The 21,544-nt window shown below is 48.8% G+C and overlaps 2 protein-coding genes across 3 annotated transcripts in view; both read right to left on the reverse strand.

Moving 5' to 3' along the window:
• HMOX1 (heme oxygenase 1) overlaps positions 1 to 21,544 on the reverse strand; it is a 456,522-nt gene that overhangs the window by 11,786 nt on the left and 423,192 nt on the right. The gene's annotated exons all lie outside the window — the stretch shown is intronic.
• Positions 1,266 to 21,514, reverse strand: TOM1 (target of myb1 membrane trafficking protein). 2 transcript variants are annotated; one of them, XM_065743045.1, is made up of 16 exons: positions 21,426 to 21,514; positions 14,666 to 14,750; positions 13,030 to 13,108; positions 12,757 to 12,906; positions 12,501 to 12,635; positions 12,040 to 12,186; positions 10,936 to 11,052; positions 10,318 to 10,451; positions 9,620 to 9,653; positions 8,950 to 9,058; positions 7,876 to 7,993; positions 5,151 to 5,226; positions 4,626 to 4,688; positions 2,983 to 3,042; positions 2,755 to 2,791; positions 1,266 to 2,657 (listed from the first exon to the last, which is right to left on the reverse strand). In XM_065743045.1, exons 1-16 carry the CDS (start codon positions 21,475 to 21,477, stop codon positions 2,509 to 2,511), a joined length of 1,545 nt encoding a protein of 514 aa, XP_065599117.1. In that variant the 5' UTR covers positions 21,478 to 21,514; the 3' UTR covers positions 1,266 to 2,508. The 2 variants fall into 2 exon arrangements, with proteins under 2 accessions (XP_065599117.1, XP_065599118.1); XM_065743046.1 differs by lacking the exon at positions 4,626 to 4,688.

The raw sequence follows: 21,544 nt of genomic DNA on the forward strand, positions 1-21,544 counted from the left end.
GTGGGAATCTTGTCCCAAATAAGCTTTGAGGAAGTTTTGGCACGGTAGAGCAACATGAAAATCCTGTGGGGTGGAGAACAGTCTTCCCAGGGTACCAGCAAGGAGTACTTCTGTGCTGATGTGTGAGATGATGTTGTGGGAAATCAGGAGACCGATCTGTTAAATGTCCTTTGAAAAGAATAAATTTCATGTACTATTTGAGTGGGAATTTTTTTTTTTTGCCTCGAGGAACGTGATGCTGATATACCAAGAACCGCCCAGCCCAAACATATGGAAACTCTCACGAGCTTTTAATAAGAGCTTAATTTTTAGAGATAAGGAGCAAATCTGACCCAGCACTGGGATGTTCTGGCTTTTTTCAGCTTATGTAAAGACAAGCACTCCGGAACATGCAAAAGACCAGTGCGGGTCATGCTTCTGTTCCCAGGGTGGTTTTTAATGGACGCTTCAGCCCATGTGTGCACACAACACCCACGTGCACGCTCCAGAGCGGTCACCGCGTGAATTTGTGCCAGGTTAAAGTTTGCGGTGTAATTCCCGGAATAAGGCACAACTTTGGTTCGGTGTCCTGCGGAGCGCAGCTCTAAGCAGCTCACTGCGAAGCAGGAGGGCTTCCTCCGCAGCTTGCAGAGCTCAGGCTGCCAGCGTGTGAGGCACTACAGCCATCTGCTGGGAGAGATCAGCAAGCAGCCTGCGGGTTCCTTTAAAAATGGAATCATAGGATCGTAGGATCGGTAAGGTTGGAAAAGACCGCTGAGCTCACCTGGTCCAACCGTCAGCCCATCCCCACCGTGCCCACTGACCACGTCCTCAGTGTCACATCCACACGGTTCTGGAACACCCCCAGGGATGGGACTCCAGCGCTTAGGAGGGTTTTCCAAGCTCCCACTCAGTCTGACGCCAGGAGATGGCACAGGGACAGCTGAGGACACGCTGCAGATACCACAGAGCCCTTTCAGAGCAACTGTTTCTTGCACATTTTTGAGTGATTTATGGACTGGAGATGTGCATTTGGGTCTGATCAGAAGGCAGAGGGGGGTGGGGTGGGAGGTAGCTCACTCTCTTGCTATTTTGGGATGGGTTGGAGCCATCTCCCCAGGAGACCAAGATAAAGCAGCCAGCACCTGCCTTGACTCACAGCACCCTCAGCCCCATGCCATGCCTCCTCTCAGCACCACTGTGCCCTCACTTGGAGCGCAGATGTGGCCACGTGGCTGCATTCCCTTCTCCCTTCCTCACGCTGGCGCAGAGAACACACGCGTTCCTTCAGCGGAGGTTCAAGAGTTTGCTCCTTTAATGTGCAATAAAAAAGGCAACTCTCCCACATTCAACAGGAAATCCCATGAGCCCCAGGCTCAGCACCCCTCTCCCCAGCTGCCATATAGGATCAGGCAGCGTGTGTGGTTTGCTCAGAACTGGTTTCTCCCTCGAGCAAGTCGCTCCTGGATGCTGTAGGGCTGCTTTGCTGTTGTGAGATGACTGATGTCTTCCTTCCCCTCTTGCGCTCACCAGCTTGAACAAGCTGCCCCAGCAACAGCATGCACCCACCAGTGTAACAGTGCCTATGAGGGCCTCCTCCTTTAGGCAATGCAGCTCTCTGCCACGGCACACAGGGAGTCGACAGCTGTTAGCCAGGGGCTAAGAGATCCCCCCTGCACCACAGCGGGATGTGGTGGAAGGCATCAGTGGAAGCGAGAGGGAGGCGGGGTCGTACTGGGGACAGAGGGAAGGAAAGGATAGTAATAGGGGAATTAGATTAAGTGCCAAGAGTTTGCTGAAGGCACGTCCTAACCCACAGCAGGCAGCCCCTTCAGCCTGCAGGTTGCGTAGCACTTGCAGCTCAAGGCCTGCGTGCTGCCAGGGGCTTTGGTAGCTGGCTGGCATGCAACGGAAACAAGGGCTGTGGGTAGGATTCCAGATAAATCAATGGGTAGGAAAGGAATAGAAGGGGTTTTGAGTAAGAAAGTGTTGCATACCACAGGCAATTATGCAAGAAAGACTAGAGCAATAGGGCTCCACTGCCAGTAGTGTTTTTCCCCTGCCACCTACAATGAATGGATCGTACCCCCTTTGCTTTCCAGGCTAACAGCGGCAGGCAGTGGGCTGGAGGCCTGCTCTAGAGAGAGAGCTAGGAAAGAGGCAGGCAGGAATGATTTCAGCAGCAGGCTGCAGCCTCTCCTGTTTCCCGGGCAAGATCTCTGAATTACTCACTGGAGAGGAGGATGGGGAGCTTCTGCTTTACCCACACTGTACCAAAAAAGCCGTCCGCTGAACTCCCACGTTCTCTAGCAGCTTTGAAAACCCTCTTCACAAGCCTATTGTGTGACATCCCTGAACACAACAGATTATCTGAAATCTGAAAGCAGCTTCAAAATAAAAACAACTCAAAAAGAAAACAGGAAGAGAGTGGAGGAAGGGGACAGAGTCCTTCCCCTGCTGGCCCCTGGTAGGAGGCGAGCGAAACAGCACACACAGCCTCTTGCTCCACAGCACACCAGCCTGTAGTGTTCACAAGGCAAACATAGCATCGTCTTCTTTTGCTTGCTTCCGATGGCGGCTGGCAGCAGCGGGGGAGGCGGACATCCCTGCTGAAGAGCTGGACAGAGTGGGTAGTCGGTCTGCAACTTTTGCTCTTTCTTCCAGAAACTTGTCAAACTCTGGGGCAAAAGCAGAGCGGAACATCAGCAAGGAGGGAAGTTCGTGAAAAAGCCAAAGTGATGCCAGCTGGGAAAGGGGCTTGCTGGTGACTCTTACCTTCACTGGTGACACCTTTTCCATCCTCTGACTCTCCCTGGAGAAGAAGGGCGTGGTTAGAAGCCTTATATACTGACACAGTAGTCCAGATCCTGTGTCCTCAGCTTTTCCTGACCTGCTCCTTCCAAGCAGCCTGTGCCACACACACAGCAGTACAGTGCTCAAGAGCCAACCTCACAGGCAGCTCTGACAGCACTGCCGCCTCCAGCTAAGCAGCCCTTGACTTACCACGTCAGTAGACAGCCATTTTTCTATGTCTTCCATGAAATTTGCCTGGGGAACTGGCACCTGGGACAGAAGGAAATAGAGGCCAAGAGAAGAGAGGATGTTCTTGAAACCCACTCTGACAAAGGAAAGCCCAACCTGAAAGCTAGCCCTTTTGCCCCATCACTCAGTCAGTTCAAGCCCTTCCAAATCCCACCACTGCCATAGCAAAGCTCTCCCAGCTGCCAACGGCTCACCTCCTTCCTCTGCCCCATCCACATCCAAGCACGCATAGTTTCCAGGATACATGACATTAAAAGCATCTGGGGTTTGGCAGCTGACTTTGGGGTATTAGCACAAGATGCAGCTTTCCATTTTGGTAAGGACCCATGAGGTGGAAATTGGCTGCTGGGGTGAGGAAGCCAGAGAACTGGAGATGTGCTTTACACCACTTCCCTTCCACGAAGCAGTGACAGCCTGATGTCAAAGTCTGTGGTGCTTAAGATATCAAGTGTTTGATACCATACAAAGGGAGAAAGGCCAAGAAGTGATTCCCTGGTAGGATCATGGAGCAAGGCAGTAATTGACATCACACCAAACTACAGACACAGATCAATGAAAGATAAAGTCCTCTACAACTGTATCTTAATTAAAATCAAAGTGAAGAAAATATATTTCAGTAGGGAAGAGGTTACCTCAGAAGACCTCACATTTAAGAAGCAAAGAAACACCTTTTTAATGGACAGGGATATCCATGACAGAAACCAAGTCCAGTTCAAACCCCCAGATCCTTTTCTCCAGTCATGAACTCCTGAACAAAGCTGAGCAGGGGGCAGCTAGAAGCTTCACAAGCAGATGTGCCAGAGGGTAATTTTAGGAAATTATTTCTTACTCTCGTCATACAAATAACTCCCTCACCCTCAGAAAACAGCAAGATCAAGAGAAAGCAACCTTTTCACACCAAGGACAGCCAGACTTCCCCAAACCAGGTAGCAAGTTCAGATAGTTACCACAGCTGGCAGATGTATGAGTGGGGATGGAAGAGGATATATTAAATTAGGGAGGTTTCAAAGAGTTCCTCTCCGGGTAGTGCATTCAAGCCAACAGGACAGCATGTGGGGAAACTCCCTAGAGCAGACATCAGGCTAGGCAGTGCCTATTTTAGGAAGAAAGGCTAGCAAACTTCGCACCTGGGACAGTATCAAAACTTCAGCATGCCTGAGCGGATGCAAATGCAGGAATTCCTGCTGCCAAAAGACCAAATTTGAAAGCTTGAACACTTTATCTGCAGGAGAAGGCCTCCAGCATGATAAAAGCCAGAATATGTTCTCTTCCAAATGTGGCAGCTCATGCTAGGCAGGAGAAGCTGCAGAGGGAACAAGCAGTGGCAGCCTTCCCTATACCACTGGTTCATTCCTTTGACCCAGAGTGGCACATGCTCTTTTGGTCTCAGAACTTCTGGGATTTTTCCCTACTGACACGTTTGAGGAAGGACTGACACTGCCTACTTCCTTCCTGGTCTTCAAACTGGCCCAGACCAGGGTTGCTCCATTTCAGTTTGCAGTCTCTCCTGATGTCTGCAGTGCATCCACACGTGCTGTGCCAGCACCACCTGCAACCCAGCAGCCCCAGCCTCCTTTCTCCCTACTGGTGCTCCACGATCTCACCATCCCTTGCCGCATCATCCAGTTAGTCAGCTGGGCTCCATCACTGGAGGCACTAGACTCCTCCTGGTCGAGAGAGAGTCTGGACTGAACGCTGTTGTTGCAAGAGGGTCAGGGAAAAGGGAGGCAGTGGGTTTAGAGTAGGGGAAAGAACACACTATTACCAGTGGCCCACTTCTCTGATTGCAGAGAGGAGGCAAACGGACTTGGAAAGCTACTAAAGTGTAATAATAAATCACATTTTCAAGTGGTTACTTCCTGCAGATGTAAGGAGGCCATCCTATGTCTGTATGAGTCAAGTTCAGACTTGCCACATTTCCCCATCTCTGGGTTGTAAATAATGAGGTATAGAGTCCAGATAGTAAACGCAGGTTGGTAAAGCCTAGAAATTATCATCAGCCATGTTAAATGCTTGACTTTTTTTTTTTTTTTTCCAAAAAGACAGCACGTTTACTGTGTTAGTGAGCAAGGAGGATACTCCCACTCTCCCACTCCCAGTCACATATTAAAGGCTCTGCAGCCACTTACCGCTCCTGTGTTTTGCTGCCGGGCATCCAGGGCACCAGTGAGTCCCTTGGTGGCTTGGGGATCTTCGTACTTTACCCTGAAAGCATGAAGTTAGATAACACACAGGTTGATATAATGTCTGCGAGTGAAGATTGGGGAGTTCTAAATATATACTCAGGGTGCTGACTGCACAACTTTTCATCTCTCACCACTCTCCTCCCAAGAGCTTCTAGAAAGGTGCACAAAACTCCTACTAAAGACAAATGCAACCCACCATAAAACAGACTAATATACTCCCTGCAACATCACTATGGATACCAGAGGACAGCTCTGGCACTTGACAAGGGGATGACAAGGCATCACCTAAAAACAACTGTCCAGCAGACTGAAACACAGTTTTACAGAGCTAGGTGCATCCAACACTGATCTTCCCTGGGGTTGACTACAGAAGAGAGATAACTAACACAGACTGTGCAGTAGAGCAACAAAGCCCCTGTATGCTCATGTATCTTCATGGCAGAAACACATCTCGAAATTCTATCTCTAACCAGCACTCAAGAGCTGATGGTGGCAGAGACTTACAGGTTTATACCATATAGGAGGTTTAGCCGAGTGATCAGAAAAGCATGCTGTTGCTTCAGGGTCTCCAAACATCCCATTACATTTCTACACACAGACAAGTCCCACCCAGCATCTTCCTTATCCCATTTCTGTGTTCCCTCCAGGCTGCTACCACACACACTAATGCCATGCTTCACCATCTGATCCATGCAGACTGGAGAAAACAATCCATCCACGCTAGGAGAATGAAGCCCCTCTGAGCTCTCCTCAGGTTTCCCCTCCAGCCAGGCCGCTTCTTGAAGCTGTAGCAGATCGTCATGTGGAGCTGTTTTTGTTGGGGGCTGAGGGCTTGGGCCACCGTCGATCAAACTTCTCAAAAAAGTGCTCATCAGTGAAGGGGCCGCTGTGGACAATGGCATCAAGGATGAAGTACAGCACCACTACCATGCCACTGATGAGGAAGAATGGCAGGAAGGGCTTGAGGTGTTTCAAGCACTGCTTTGCTGAGCAACCCATGAAGCATCAGGAGTCAGAAACAGACTTTAGCTGCCTTTCTTGTGTCCCCTGCCAGCACACCCTGCCTGGGAGCAGCAGTGAAGTGGGACTGTTCAAGGAGAGGGAGATACTGAGAGCAGAGGGTGCTGAGTGAAATGGGAAACCTGAGACAGCGAGAACAGAGACTACCTGGCAGGGATGCAAGTGCAAGCAGATGGAAGGCAGTGAGGAATAAATAGAAGACGCTTCATTACCGCAAAGATCACAAGCCTCAGTCTATTAAGGATTGCACCACATTGGAGAGGATATGATTCCACCCCTGCCCAGCTGCTCCTCAGCCTCTAGCACTGAGAACATACCAGCAGCTTGGGTTTCAGAGGGGCTGTTGGCACCAGTGTTTCTGTCCCATTCTGAGGCATCGCGCTTTGCTGTGTGCTGGGAGTACCCTCCATACAGCAGTTTTGCACACCCTGAAGGACTCTGTACATGGGTTCACAACCCCTGACTAAAGTGGATCAGAGCTGCAAGTGTTGGCAGTCATGCTCAGGCTGAGCCCAGAACAGCTGTGTGTGTTCAATCACTGCTTCCCAACAGCCCAATGTGCTCACAGCCCTTAGCGTGGTGCCCTGAAGGGTGGTGTAGAGCAAAGACAGTACAGAGGACAGTCAATGAGACAGGAGCAGAATTCCTTCCTAGCAAGGCCTGCCAGGGCAATCAGCTTGAGGAGCTCAGTGCTTGGACAAGATGACCAGGAATAAATTGTGTGCTGCCCACGGGTTACTAGATGCAGTCTGAGGCAAGGGAGTGAAAGGAGACATCTTTATGAGATCTTAACCTGCCACTGTCCAGCTGCACAGGAAGGCACTCAAGTGGATGGAGATAAGGAGCACAGGTCTCTGAGGGCTGGAAGCAGCCATAAGCCTGTGGACTCTACTGTTTGGTAACCTATGAAGAACAGTGGGTGATTCTGACAGGAGAAACAGAGTATGAAACAGAGTATGACTGTCAAGTCTGTCAAGCCAAAAGGATCCAGTCAGCACAGCTGTTGCTGGCTCTTTCCAGAAAAAGAATTCAGAAAATTCACTCTTTGCAGAAGAGAAGAGACCTGTTCAGTGTAGGAGGAGGTCTCAACTACACTAGAAGATGAAAAACCAGTCCCACTCACCAGGAGGGAAGCTGAGGCCTAGATCAATGCCCTGCCTTGCAAAGCGCAACAGACTGTGCACCTCTTGCACTCCAGCTAAATATTCTGTCCATCAGATTCCACTGATATTCAGTGATAACCAAGTTTAGTAGCAGCCCAGCCAGTGCACAGAGCAACTTATGTTTTCAGAGACAGACAAGAAAACTGATCCAGTCTCATTCTGCACCTTCATCTCTGACACTGAGCCTCGCCAGCACATACAGCACCGCAATGTCCATTGGTGAGGGATGTGTATACAAGAGACCATTCCCTTTTCCACTTGATCAGGAGAACTCTGCGAATGGGGGGAAATGGCAGCAAGGGAGAATGACTGGAAATACAGAAGTAATATAGAAGTAATCCTACAAACATTGTGTGTGGGAAGAGTGCATTTCTGTTGAACCCTACTGCCTCCCACTAACTGTTGCTGGGTGGAATCATCGCCCCAGTTCCCCTGCCACCTCCCCACTTGCAAGAAGGCAAGGACAGAGGTATTGCTACACTCACTCTCTGCGTTGCTCAGCCAGTGAGCTGCCACGGGTCACGGCAAACATGTCAAACTCTTCCTCCAGCTTGCCAGAGGTGTCGAGGGAGTGCCCTGCACTCACGCTCCTTGAACCCAAGGCTGTGGGAGAGAGAAGAGAGGTGAGCAAGCAGCATGGAGACATGAATGGAGTGTCATGGGCTTGGAGGTGCTAAGTGGAAGGCTAACATTAGAGCTGTTCCAGGCCCACTATTGGATTTTGCCCCTCAAAAGCAGCACAGTGTATTCAGTGACATGGGTGATGTGACAGAATCAGTTACTTCTCCTGCTCAGCAGATATTTTTAGCTCAGTCTCTGGCAGCAGCAGCAATTTACTGCACTGATTCTGAAGGGAAGGTGTTTCTAATCATTTAAAACAACACGGGGAATTCCTCCATAACCTGTGGAACATGTGTTATGCACCAGAGTGGATTTTCAGGAACTAAGCATCACCTGAAAAACTCTGACTTGAAAAATATTTCTGTTGGCTTGTTTGTAAATACAGCATTGTTAAGTTTTCTCCAGCTGCATCCAAGTTGTACCAAGTATGCTCACAGTCACTGACAGCTTCAGGCATGACTTTGTAGGATGTTGGTATGTCCTGAATATCCCTCAGGATCCCCCAGGCTTTCTGACAGCCTGTCAAGATCTGTCTCTTAAGCCCAAGATGCTCATGGATGCCTTTGCAGTACAGCTCAGCAGCTTTTCTTCTCCCAGACCTTGGCGGCCTGCCTGATACCACATGGCAAGAAAAACAACTGCATTGCTGCTAGGGGTGGGAGGGAGAGCAACTTTCTCCCTTTCCCTTCTGGAAAGCCCAGTTCTTAGCCACAACTTAGCACTGAGGTCCTGCACAGTGTGAGGTGTGAATGAGACGTGCTTGAGTCTCTTGGCATGCACAGGTATCTTCATTAGTTTGTTAGTTGACAGTGTACTCAGTTTGTCTAGGCTACTTTATGAATATAGCTAAATTATTTTAGGTGGTGACTGAAGTGCATTACAGGTTTCTTACAGCAGCACAGAAGAAAGACTGAGGAGAATACTGCGTGGCAACATACTCATTCCAGCCAGCTGAGAGGAGAGGTTGTTGGTGACTTCAGGTTGTTTCACTGCAGAGGGAGTACTGGGTCTCAGGTCAATCAAGCTATTCTCTGTCTCACTTGGTGCCTTTGGAGAAAAAATGGAAGATAGTGAAGAGTTTGAGAGGCTCAGACACTTTGACTCCCCAGTCCTAGCACATTAACACTGAAAAGGAAAGCCTTACTGTACCCATTGAAAGATATCAACTGGGGAGTCTGTCCTTGGGAGAAGGGGGACAGTGATAAGAGAACTGGCTGGGAATAGGGCAGAATGCATCCTGTTACCTAAGTCCCAGCTCTGTTGGGATGTCAGTAGGTTAGGTGCTGGCTCAGACAACAGGCCAATGATGACACAAGCAGGCTCATTTCAGACATGGTCCTCTTCATGCTCAAAACCCAGAAACCGTATCTACTACTAGTCTGTCCTTATTCTTTGGGTGAGGAAAAGGAGCCTACTGCTAGGAAAGGAAAGTCTAGCACTGGTTACTGGAGTGTCCTGCACACTGGTGAGGTCTGGTGCAGCTGGGCTGGGAGAGGAAAGCCTATAGCTTGCAAGTGGGGCAGACTGAATCTCTTTTCAACTCAGTGGGACGTCCCAGGTTGTGCAGATGCAAACTGAGCTGTATAAAAGGCAGTAGCTTTGAATTACCTTAACTGGCTGTCCTGTCCGGACACGCTCGAACCTACAGGAAAGATGACAGGATGTAACAGAATGCATTTCAGTAGCGTGCACTTATTCACCCTCAGCCCAAGAGATTTCTCAGTAAGGCCTGGCATAGCCTGCCCCATCCTACATACTAGAAAAGGGGAACCATGTTCAGGGCCTAATTTCTCCCCCACACAGAAGACACCACAAAGGGGCCCTCGGAGCTGATGTCTCCAATGATATGTTTCCAAAGATGAGACATAAGGAAGTTTTTTGTGACACTCCAAAACTACTTCTAATCAAAATAGTTCAAACCTAGCTCTCCTAGACAGACACAGGAGGCCAAATTCTCTTCACTCTAGTAGCAGAGATGAATTTGGTGAAGTGGAGGACAAAAACAGGTGAATATTCTACCTAGGCAAGTCCTTTCTGTGCTTGTCTGCCTCAGAGCTAGAAAACCAGCTCTCTTCACGCAGTTCCCTTCTTCTGGGTTATGTTTATATTCCATCAACAAAAACCACTGTGTATTGAAGGGGCAGGGATAAGTCAACAAGATCTGAGGACTGGCTCTTCTTTCTAAGATGGGTAATACAGGCTGACAAACCTTGAGCATTATATTCATGGGCAGATAAAAAGGTGGGATTGACTACCAAAGGGCAGTCAACTCTTGCGGAAGAGCAGAGCAGGGAGGACAGAGGTACCTTTCATGGCGCAGAAACACATTGTTGAGATTGTCATTGATGAGGAGTAGCTCCTCAGTGAGCTGCTCATGCTGGACACGGGGAATCAGCTCCAGCACACGCTGCTGCATGGCTCTGCATGTCCGATTCAGCTCCTGCTCATAGCAAGAAATAGTTACCACAAGAGTCAGGCTAAGGCTGAGCACTTGCACATTTGGAAGTCTGAATGCAACAGACTCCAGAGCCTACTGGAGCCTATCAGCAAGTACAGAGGAGGAACAGAAGTTGGTGAGAGATAAATCAAGTCTGGGATTTATGGTTACTAGTTTCCTCTGTCCTTGCAATAATTGCATACCACTTGCTTAACATATTAGTCAGGAATCAAAGCCCTCAGGGATTACAGGTCCTTATGTGAGATGATTCCAACCTCAACAGGGCAAATTCCCTTGACCACTGAAACTCCTCAATGCTTGTGTCTCCCTTATCGCATCACTCCCTGATAAATCCCACACTGAACTGTTCCAGTGCAATTGTTCCCCATGCCTGGCATGCATAATGTCTCAGTTCATCAAGTCACTGCTAAACTGAGCTCCATGTACCAGCCCTCTGTCCCACCAGCAGCTGCCTTGTGTTCCTTACTTGCAGCAGCTCCAAGTCAGAAGTCTCAGCCTGGGATGGCATGAGCTCTGTCAGCATCTCCGACATGACCTTCACATTCCCATTCACCACTTCCAGCTCACTGCGCAGCTTCTTGATCTGCAGAAGGGAGGAAAAGTGACTGCTTACCCTGCGAAGGCCAGGGGATAGCTGAGGTATCTGAAGGGCAGTGCACAGTGCGGATGCATTCACAAAGCTGCAGGGAAAAGCCACTGGAGAACTCATTTGTCACTGCTCAGTTTGGTTCCCAGGAGCTCTCAGCAGAAGGAAGCCTCATTACTTACCATCAAATTCACTTGCGGGTAAAAGATGCCAGGCTCTCACTGGGAACCTCTGCCACTATGCCTAACCCTGATTTTTAATAACCAGCAAAGGCTGCTGTTATGATTCAATCTCTCCCCAGCTAGCATCTCCTCTGTGGCAACCACTCAAATGATTTCATTTCAGAGGCAGCAGAAGAGGGGAAAAAATGAATTCCCATTCAGAAGGTGAGTCCGGGCTAAGAGTGAAGTTGAAGCTTTTCCTCTCTGGTTTCAGAAGCTACTAATAAGATCCTTGAGAGCAGTTTCTAGCTTCTATTCTGCAAGGGGATGCAACTTACTAGTAGCTGGAGAATTAATGCTGAACTTAGTGTCTTAAGTCAGGGTGAGGAAGAAGAAAAGAGGATGAGGAAACAACTGAGAAAGCCCTGGTCTTCGCAAGCTGCATAGCCAGATAGGGTTGATTCATATGAAGTCAGCAGTGAGGCAAGACAAACAAAGATGACACAGAGGCATCTACAGAGCAAACTTTTGCTGCACTGCACTACAAAGACCTTGCTCAAAGCCTGCATGTCTCAGATCCTCACTTCCCTACAGCCTGAAGATCCTCCTCACAGTAGCTGCAAGCAGCTCTGTCTTAGGGAAGAGTAACCACTCTGTGGTTCATCACTGTGACCATGATAAAGCTCTAAGAAATCCCTGAAGGGTGATGCTTACTGATCTAGGCTGGGGAAGGAGCAGGACAGCAGTCCCAGAACAGCATTTGTGAAACAGACCCCAAGTGGAGGGACAGCCAGCAGCAGCAGAGGGTCTGTGTCCAACTCACCTGCTCTTGTGTGGGTGTGATGGGCGCATTGCTGGATGTGCCTCTCCCAGAGGGCAGGGTGACAGGGTGGAGGATGGACTCCATCTGCTGAGGGGAGTTGACTGGAGGTGAGTTCTGTCCAGGCTGGGAGTTGGAGCTGTACACAGACTGTGGACAGAGGTGGGAAAAGTGATAGAGATGTTAGACACTCACAGCTGACAGGATAGTGCAATTATGAAAGAAATGTTGATGTTAAGTCCCCATTTGCTTTCAGTAAGTCTTCCAACTTCTCTGCCTCACCTCCCTCAAAGTTCTTACCCTGTAGCTTTAAGCCACTTTGTCCACTGTGGCCTTGCAAAGAGACCCTCCTGCAGCTTCTCGTTCCCCATTTCCTCTAACTGCAACCTAGAGCTACTGTAGTACCCTCACAGCTCCAGAACAGCCACAGTACAATTCCATTCTCCTCAGAAATGCTTCCATACCCTCCGTGGTGTGTGGATGGGTGACAGCATGTCCAGATCAGTCATGGGAAACTCAAGGCCTTTCCGTCTAAGGTCTTCATAGACAGCAACAACACCAGTTAAGTCCGGTGAGCTGCGGAAAGCATCCGCCCAGGACTAGGGAGAAGGAGATAACAATTCACATAACTGTTTACATAATTTACAGTACACTAATATGCAAATACTTAAAGACAAAAGGTCCTTTCACTGGTGCAGATGCTCACTCTTTTTGGCTCACCTGGATGAGGGTCAGCACCTTGTCGTGCACTATGGCAGGTGGATTATTCTTCGGCAGGATTGTTCTCACCAGGACGCTTTCTACAAAGTCCTGGCTGGCTACAAGGATATGGAAGCGATGGCCGCAGTTTTTGACACATGTCTCCAAGACCTTTGAAGGCAAAGAAGCATTTACTACAGTCTTCTCTGCTTGCATGTGTCTTTGGGTACTGTGTTTTTGCACTCAGGGACCCAGTGAGAATCACAGAGCTAAGAAAGAATGGTGATCACTCACCGTCAAAGCCAGCATAACTTCATGGAAATTCTTATTCCCCACAATTCTCTTCTTTATGGCTCGGAAGGCATCTTTGGGCCTGCAGGAAAAAGCAGACGGAGAAAGATCATCAGAAGGGTGAGACCCACCTAAGGAAAGGCAAAGCAAAACAGCCACTGGCATCCAAAGTAGGTGATCTTCCCCATCATGTTTTCAGTGCGAGCTAATGTAATGACTGACAAAGCAGTTTTTGCATGTAGTTCTGCAAAAGGAGCTAGGTCCTGCTGCTGAGTGTTGGTGCTGAAACAGGAGGCTTCTGTACTGATGTTTGCAACAAACCAAGGTGTACAGACAAAATAGAGAGGAGAGTAAAAGTGACACCAGAAATGTACTGTTTGGGGTAAAGCAAAATCTGATGGCAGTGACAATGCAGACAAGATCACAACAAGCTTGGCATAGGATAGAAACAGGAAAGAGAGACCTTTTCCTGGAGGAAATGAGGCTAAAAAGAAGTTTGGGAGATGCAGTGGCAAAATCTTGCATAGGTAGACAAGAGCGTGGCAGCATAGCAGGGCTTCCTTAACCACTCTGAGGGAAGAAGCACTGTGGTACTGTGAGTGGGCACTAAAGGACTAATATGCTCCAGTAGAGCAGGGGAAAAGAGGCTGGACTGGAAGAGCAGCAGTGATGGAGGACAGGAGTGAGATGGAGGCACTAAGGTAATGAGGAAGCACGTGGGGGGCCATGGGGAAGCAAGGGTGCAATGGATGGACATGAGAGGGGAGAGACCTCAAAACCAGGATGATACAGCTGTGTTAGCAGCAGCCCAGAAATGAAACACCAAGTGGTAACAGCTTGGGTCTAAGAACTGCTGGCAAAGACAGGCATATTTATACCATGAACAGAGCAGGACTAGAAAAGAAGGGCCCACAGATCCATAAGATAAGATGTTTGACTCTGTTTCCATACAACTGTTAAGTTTCAAACAGAGCTTGCTATCTATCAGCTTCCCTGTGAGGTGGGACAGCAGGAGTGAAACCTACATTTTTCATTCCATGTATCACCTTCTTTTTTACATGCTGTTCTTGACATCTCCACTGTGAGATGGAGCAGACCCCCTAGGATTCACTGGCAAATCCCCAGCTCCAGATTTAACACGTTTGGCAGATTTCTAACATCCCTTCTCAGGGGGAATGCCTACATTTGTGCATGTCAGAGCAGAAGTATATGAAAATAACTGAGAACATAACCCCAGCAGGGCTTTCCTGAGATTTTCCTCTCGCCTCAGTCATTGGCCTGAAGACTTTTACATTCCCAGTGGAGAGAGAGGGATAAGAAAGAGGAATAAATCAAAGTGAAAGAATTGCAAATGTGTCTTTGGGAGATGGGAGGCAGCCTGGCTTGAATCAAGATTTCTCTGGGGACTCTGAATGGCTCCTTGTACTCTTGAAGGTCACAGGGAAGCATCTATCAAATGCTCTGACAGCTCTGCTCTGTCTCTAGATGTCCCAGCAGAGTCTCATCGAAGGGACTGTTGGGCAGCCCAGCTTATTACCTCCACCACTGCATGCTACTACCATTGTGGTGCGGGGAGGCAGTGTTACAGGAAATGTGTGGGGAACTGCTGCTAGATGAGAACCTTTGTCAGCTTCCTTACCCTTCTTCTGTCTCATTAATGATGTCGCAGATTTCCATGTTAAGAGACCAGTCCTCACCCCGCAAGGATCCATCAGTAGCTCTCTCTGGAAAACAGAAACCAAGACAAGACAAAGCTAAGAAAGGCTGCTCTTCAGCTGTGAGCATCCTAACACTTAACAACGTGAATTAAACTGCAAAGTCTGAGCCAGCAAGTGCTTCCCACTAGGTGTCACCACCACAAAGCACATCGCTGGCTGGTATTGGGATGGGCAGTTGAGCAGCTTTGCCCACATCACGCATGCTGTGAGCTCACAAAAACACACTGCATGATCTCTGGTGCCCTACACACAAAGGGAGAGGGCCTCAGTGGAAAACAAATGACTTCAGCTGCACAACTGAAGAAAAGGGGGATTATTTGCTTTGTTGCTGCAGGGCCAGCAAAGGAAGCCACGAGTTTGGCCTGCTCACCCTGACATGGATCTAATGTCACTGGCATTGCTTTTATTTGCATCAAATTAAGCAAACAAATGAACGATCCCCATGATTTTTACAAGTCCTATAAAAGTAAATAAGCAAAGAAAAAACTATAAAAATCAGGATTTGTTTAACATTTGCATCTCTTGCCTGAATTTCTGGCCTCCTGGGAGTATCAACAGACAAGGACTGCAGGCTGAAGTCATGTTCCAGCTTTGATTGTGTCCCCTTTAATTAGGAATTCCTCAGTCAGCCTTGATGTTATTCAAGGAAGAGATTTGGGCAACACACAACTGTTAGTGAGATCACCAGTGCCTCCACCCTGTAATCAGCTGCGTCTCACCCCAACCACACTAGCTGAGTGATGCCTTTAGGGTCACCACCAGTGGGTGGGGGAAACAACTGCCATGGGTAGGCAGAACTGGGCACTCTCCAGACTGTGGGGAAATGTAGAGATACAGCAGATGGCAAAGAGCGCGAGAGAACCATCTTTCCAAGCTTTCCCATCCTATAAGATGTCTGATTTAGTAGTGGAGCAAGACAAATAAAACTAGCCAGACCAGTTCAGCACCTATCAGGTGCTCTTTAAGAGAACAAGGACCCAGCTTCCTTACAGAGACCAGCTTACTTAGACACTTAGAGGAGTGCCTGCATTTTCAGAACGGCTGTCATTGCACAATCTGGAGCTGGCCCTTGCTGCTGTGGGTACTCTGCCCTTCAGAGGGAGCCTCCTCTGCAACCCAAATAGCTAACGATCCCTCTGTGGGACTAAAATGAAATGCCTGCTCATGCAAGTGGTAATGGGATAGGGGCCATAACATTGGAAAAATATTTCTAACTCCTGCCTGGGTAAGCACATCCATCATGTTTTGCGATGCCCTGTTTTAAGGATCGGTCAGAGAGCTATTCACAGCACTCTGCAATACACCCTCTCTTGTACACTTGTCCCTCCCACAGGTTACACACCACAGCATGAAGCTACCTGTCCAAATCTCATCAAAATCCAGCTGCCAACTTTTCTGTTGGCTGCAAAACCTACTGATTACACTGTGATTAGGTTGATTACATTGTGGCCACAACTTGATGGAAGAGGACAAAGCAGTGAAGGAGAGTGGCAGAATGTTCTTAATGCTTTTCCACCTTTCCAATGACTCTCTTCAGTTCTGGGACACCACAGAGCTAGCCCCGCTGGGAGGCAGACTGCAGTTCAGGTTGATCTGATGGATTTGGTGCCCTTGGTCATGAAGCCACACTTCACTGCTGCTCTCCTCCATGTTGAGGATTATCTCCCATGCAGGACACAGCTTGGTTTAAGTCCCAGCCTACCCAGCAGTTCCTCTGTACTGCTTGTTGCCTCTAATGAAACCCACAAATCAACCTCTTGGTCTTTTTTTCTACCAAAAGGAAGTCCACATCCACCCTACTCAGCCCTGAAGAAAAACACTGCACATGGAAGGAAAAAACAAACACAACTTGGGAATAGAGTTGAGCCTGTTGGGAAGTGCTAAGCTACAGAAGAAACCAGGGATGAAACAAAACAGAATTTAACCATCAAGTCTCTGCTGTTCAAAAATCTCCCCAGGCCTCCTCATCTTCATTTCTGCCTCACACAAATGTGAACTGGGTCTGTCAGCACCCCTCCCTCATGCTTCCCCGTTCTTGGCACCATTCTGCAACCTGCTTTCTTGTCCCTTTTTTTTTCCAAATGTGCTCGCCCTGCCAAGGTTGGGGAGCAGGTTTGCTTTCCAGAAAGGAATGCAAACAAACCATGCACACTCCTTCACCTGGCTGGCCAGCACGGAAAGTGGGGATTCCTCAGAGGTGACATACACAGCCTGCAGTCACCCCACAGTGGGGCAGTGATCCTGTCACCACCACCTCCCTTCTGAGGCTGGTGGGTGAAAAGCTGCAGGAAAGCAGCAAACCTGCCATAAATAAAATGTGAAGATAGAAAATGCACAGCTGGAATAGCAGAATTAGGGCATGTGGAAAAAAGGAAGGCGACCACCTTGAATTTGACTGCTGAGATTAAGGCCCAGCCTCTCTGGCCTTGGGAGGGCTGGAGCTAATGCCTTCTAAAACCTTGCTCCCAAGCACTAAGGGACTGCTCAAATCTTATAAGACATGTTGGAGTTTCCTCTGAAAATCCTGAACTTTACCCTTTTACTAAAGCCTGCAGAAGGAAAGGAAATAAAGTATATTCATTAGCCACGTGAAAGATCAGAGCGGCTGGCCCTGTTTCATGAGCTGTAATTAGCACATGAGCTGTCTGCCCCTCATAAAATCCGAGCCCGAGATGCCAACAAATCCCTAAAAACAGCGAGGACAGGGGGCAGGGCCCAGCTGCCCGCTCAGCAGTGCTGGCAGGGCTTATCAGGCAGCTTTTGATTCTGTGTGCTGGGAGCTGATCCTGGCCTGACACAGGGCATGCCTCACGAGAAGGTTATCAGCTGATGTATAAATAGTGCCTCCTTCAAAGCCCGATACCAAGACCATACAGTATGCAAGAGGCCCTCTGCAGGGCTGCTTCAAAACCATGTTGTTTTAGTGGCCAGACCAGCTTCCTGAGTGTGACAGCACTGAGGTTTGATTGATACTGGCATGCTGCTGCCTTGTAAATTGCCCACCTCAACCCAGAATCACAGAGAGCTGTGGCATGAGTCAAAACAAAGCACTGAATCTTCCTTTCCGGCATCTGATGCACATCTGGTGACTGTAAGCTATTAATGCATCTGGTACTGTAAGATAAGAAATTACTATGAGCACAGCATAAGTGATACACTGCAGTAGTACCTTGCATTGTGCCATGCCTCGTGTGAGTTTCATGGCTTCGTTTCTTTCCTAGATTCTTGCTTCTTCCTGTGTGACATGGAAGGGCCCACCACTGGGCTGGCCAAAAAGCCACTCCCAGTGGTACAGTCAACAGCACAGCAACATACAGAAACCAGGGGCAGGCAATACCAAACAGGCTCCAGCACCTTTTCCTCTCCTTCAACGGCCCTAAGTATGCACAACCAGCCAGGTGGCATTCAGAAACCCCTTCATGCTCTACTGCAGCTTGTCAGAGTCCAGAGCCTTGCTGCAAGTCAGGCCTTTTGCCAGAGTGCCTTTGGCACTCTGTCCTGCTGGCTTAAAATTCCTTGCGAAGCATTCTCACCGATTTCAACAAGTGTTTGAGAGCACCAGCATTGTGTTGCACAAGACAGCATAGGTTCAGCAGAAAGCAATCCAACCTTTCTCCCAACCTCTCTTCAATTTGTAATATCCTCTGGCCCAAATCAGCATCCTGTGCAAAGTCACCTCGAGAAGCCTCATGCTTTCACTTCCCAAAGGAAACTTCAGCACCAGCTCAGGCAGCACTGCCTTCTTCAGCCTTGCCGTGCCTTTCTTCTGAAGATGGAGGGGACAGCTTGCTCTCCAGAGAAAATTGAGACACGTCTTCAATCCTAATTCAAGAATGGTGACGGACATGTACTCGATCTGCCACAATGCTGTGGGTATTTGGGTCTCTGAATTTATCATCCTGTTCTTTCCTGTGAATCAGCCCAAAGTCTCAGGAATCATAGAGTTCTTCAACCCTTTCACAGCACACAAGACAAGACAGTGCAAGACAAGACAGTCCCTCAACCATGAGCAAAGGCGATCTGCTCTCACTCGCTCTCTCTTGCCAGCCTCAACTTTTCCTGGTTCTCATGCTTAACTCATCTCCCAAGCACAAAAACAAAACAAAAACAAAAACAAAAAAAACCTCCTCTCCATCTCTATATTACATTTTTACTTCTCTCCCTTGCCTGCCCTCATTCACTGAAATAACCTCTCTCTTTCCCTTTCAGTACTGCTATAATTACGAGCTATTCCAGACTTCAGGGTTAGGAAAGAGCACTGTTGGTTTCCTCTCTATTCTCTCACTCTGCCTTGTTACTACCAGAGCATCTCCCTGAAAGTAGGTTTTCCACTTTGACGTTTCTTTCAGCTCCTAGGTAGAGGCCAAATGAATTGCCCTTTCATTGCTAGGATCCAAACTACAGTGCTTTAGCACTCTTCATGAATTTCTCCATTTGTCAGAAGTACTTTACTTTTTTTTAAAGGCTGTATTCATCTTACTTAGGAAAGGAGATCACAGTCCAAAACCAGGACAAAGGCAAATTCTGTGATGAAATCCCAGGATTGGGAATAAAAAGGTGTAAACCTATTCCTCTGCAACTGATACATTTTGTAAGAAGTCACTGAGATTATCCGAGTGTATGTTTCCTTCTCAGCAAAACAAGTGGGACTTGCTAAATTAACATTAATGAAGGAACTTGAGAACATCACTTCAATCTGCACCAGAGTACTTTCTTTTCATTCCGTAGCCTTCACCTAAAGCTGTTTTATACTTTTTAAGATGTATCAGGCATACATCACTCTGCCCAAGTAATTTATAAAGATGCAATATCAGCTTTCTGCAGACAGCCTGAAGCAGCAGCACTGTGTAGGTTTAGTGATCAGGTTCAAGGGTTCTGCATGCAGCTGCCATGGACCTACCGAACAACTTCAGGTAAGTCTTGTTCGTGTCTCAGATTAAAAAGGAAAGATAGCATTTATCTATGTCCCCAGGATGTTGTTAGGCAATGTTCAAAAGGAGAAAACATTTGTATTTACAGCCATCAGCCCTTTTAAGTCCTCCACACCTCAGTTCCTTTCTCATACACTGCAAATCCTCCACCCCTTTGGACTCCAATAACCCCAATGTATGCCAATCATTAGGATCTTTCTACTGTCACATATCTACTACTAAGTAGTCTGAGCTTCTGTTTGACAAAACTCTTGAAACACTTTCTTCCTCTTTGTTGTTAGTTTGTTGCTTGAAAATCCCTTCTCTAAGAGAAGTAAAGTTTGGCAAGGAAGCCGCTTACATCAGATGAACTGCTCAGAAGAGGCAGAGGGCACGAATTACTTTGTAACACCTAAAGATGACTTCAGTTTGCCAGGACTCCAACACAACGATGTATCTGATACTCATCTCCTGGGAAGCGCCATGAAAGGTGTGACTGTCACCTGGGGAGGCATCAAATGTCACACAGAGCTGTTCTTTATTGAAAACTTTCCCGTGTTTGGGAAGGTTAAAGTGAACCTTCCCCCAGGTTGCTGTAGCGCATCTCAGCAATACCACCCAGTACTTGGGAGTTTCACATCACTGTGCCCACGATTCATTTGGACACTGACGTGTGCGCTGAAAGCAGTGCAGCAGCTTGCTCCTTTCCCATCCCATTCACAGCATGTTGTTCACCCCTGCAAGCACTCTGAATCAAGGGCTTCGGGGAAGAACAGCACCAAGATTTGCACAAGCAACCAAAAGCAAGACTGAGCAACTGCATAAACAAGAAATGGCCAGATTGCACAAGATGGAGACATCAAGCAGGAAACATCAACCGTGTTTCTTCAAGCACAACCTGAAGGCATTTACATGGTACAACATGAGAATAAAGGAATCTTTATTCTAAGTACTTTAAGAACTGCATCTCTGCTTTGAGAGCAGTGTAGCTGCTCATGGCCTTATTCTTTCCTTTTGCTCCACTTTCTTGGACTGTTTTTTTTTCTGCGCTCACCAATCAGCCTTGAGCACAGGGACTAAAACGCTTAATGTCTGCAGGCCTGAAAGGTCACCAAGTGGATGCTGCTTTCCCTTGGGTGCTACTGGGTGAGGATCCCACCAGATCACAGGCTCACAGAAGTGCAGGGATTGGAAGGGACTTCTAGAGATCATCTAATTCAAGCGCCCTGCCAAAGCAGCCACCACATGACAAATCCGCACCAGCCCCAGCCCTGGCCAGCTCAAGCTGCCTCTTCAGGTAGTAAAAGGCGCCTTCCCGCCTTCCCGTCCAGAGCGCTGATAGGTCGCTGTGGCCGGAACTCAGCCAATCAGCAGCCCCCGTACGTGGGAGCCCACTCCTCCCGCGAAGCCCCCGAAGAGGTGCAGGCGGGAATGGTCCCGAGCCAATCACGGACCTCAGCGCCACCAGGGGGCGTGGCTCGGACCACCGCTCCTCAGCCCCTTTAAGCGAGGAAACTTCGCCTCGCCGCCTCAAGACCCCTCCACGCCCGGATTGGCCGGCGGGGCAGCCGACGGAACCGCCTCGGGCTGCGCGTTTCCTATTGGTCGAAGGCGCCCGTCAGTCAGAGCGGAGCTCCCCTCTCACAGGCCGGCCCCCTCCGTGTCCCACCGCGGAGGCAGGGGGTCCCGCGGGCGGATGAGCACGCGGGCAGACGCCCTCGGGGGAGCGCGGGGGAGAGGAAGCGGGGGCGCGCGCGGGCGCGGTGCTCACCGATGCGCTGCCCGACGGGGGAGCTGAAGGGGTTCCCCAGCAGAAAGTCCATCGCTGCGCGATCAGCTGATCCGCCGCCGATCACGTGACCGCGCGCCGGGCCGGGGCGGGCCCCGCCG

This window comes from Cyrtonyx montezumae, unplaced genomic scaffold (genome assembly GCF_038088225.1).
Source record: "Cyrtonyx montezumae isolate F1298 unplaced genomic scaffold, pur_monq_1.0 scaffold_3, whole genome shotgun sequence".
NCBI lineage: Eukaryota > Metazoa > Chordata > Aves > Galliformes > Odontophoridae > Cyrtonyx > Cyrtonyx montezumae.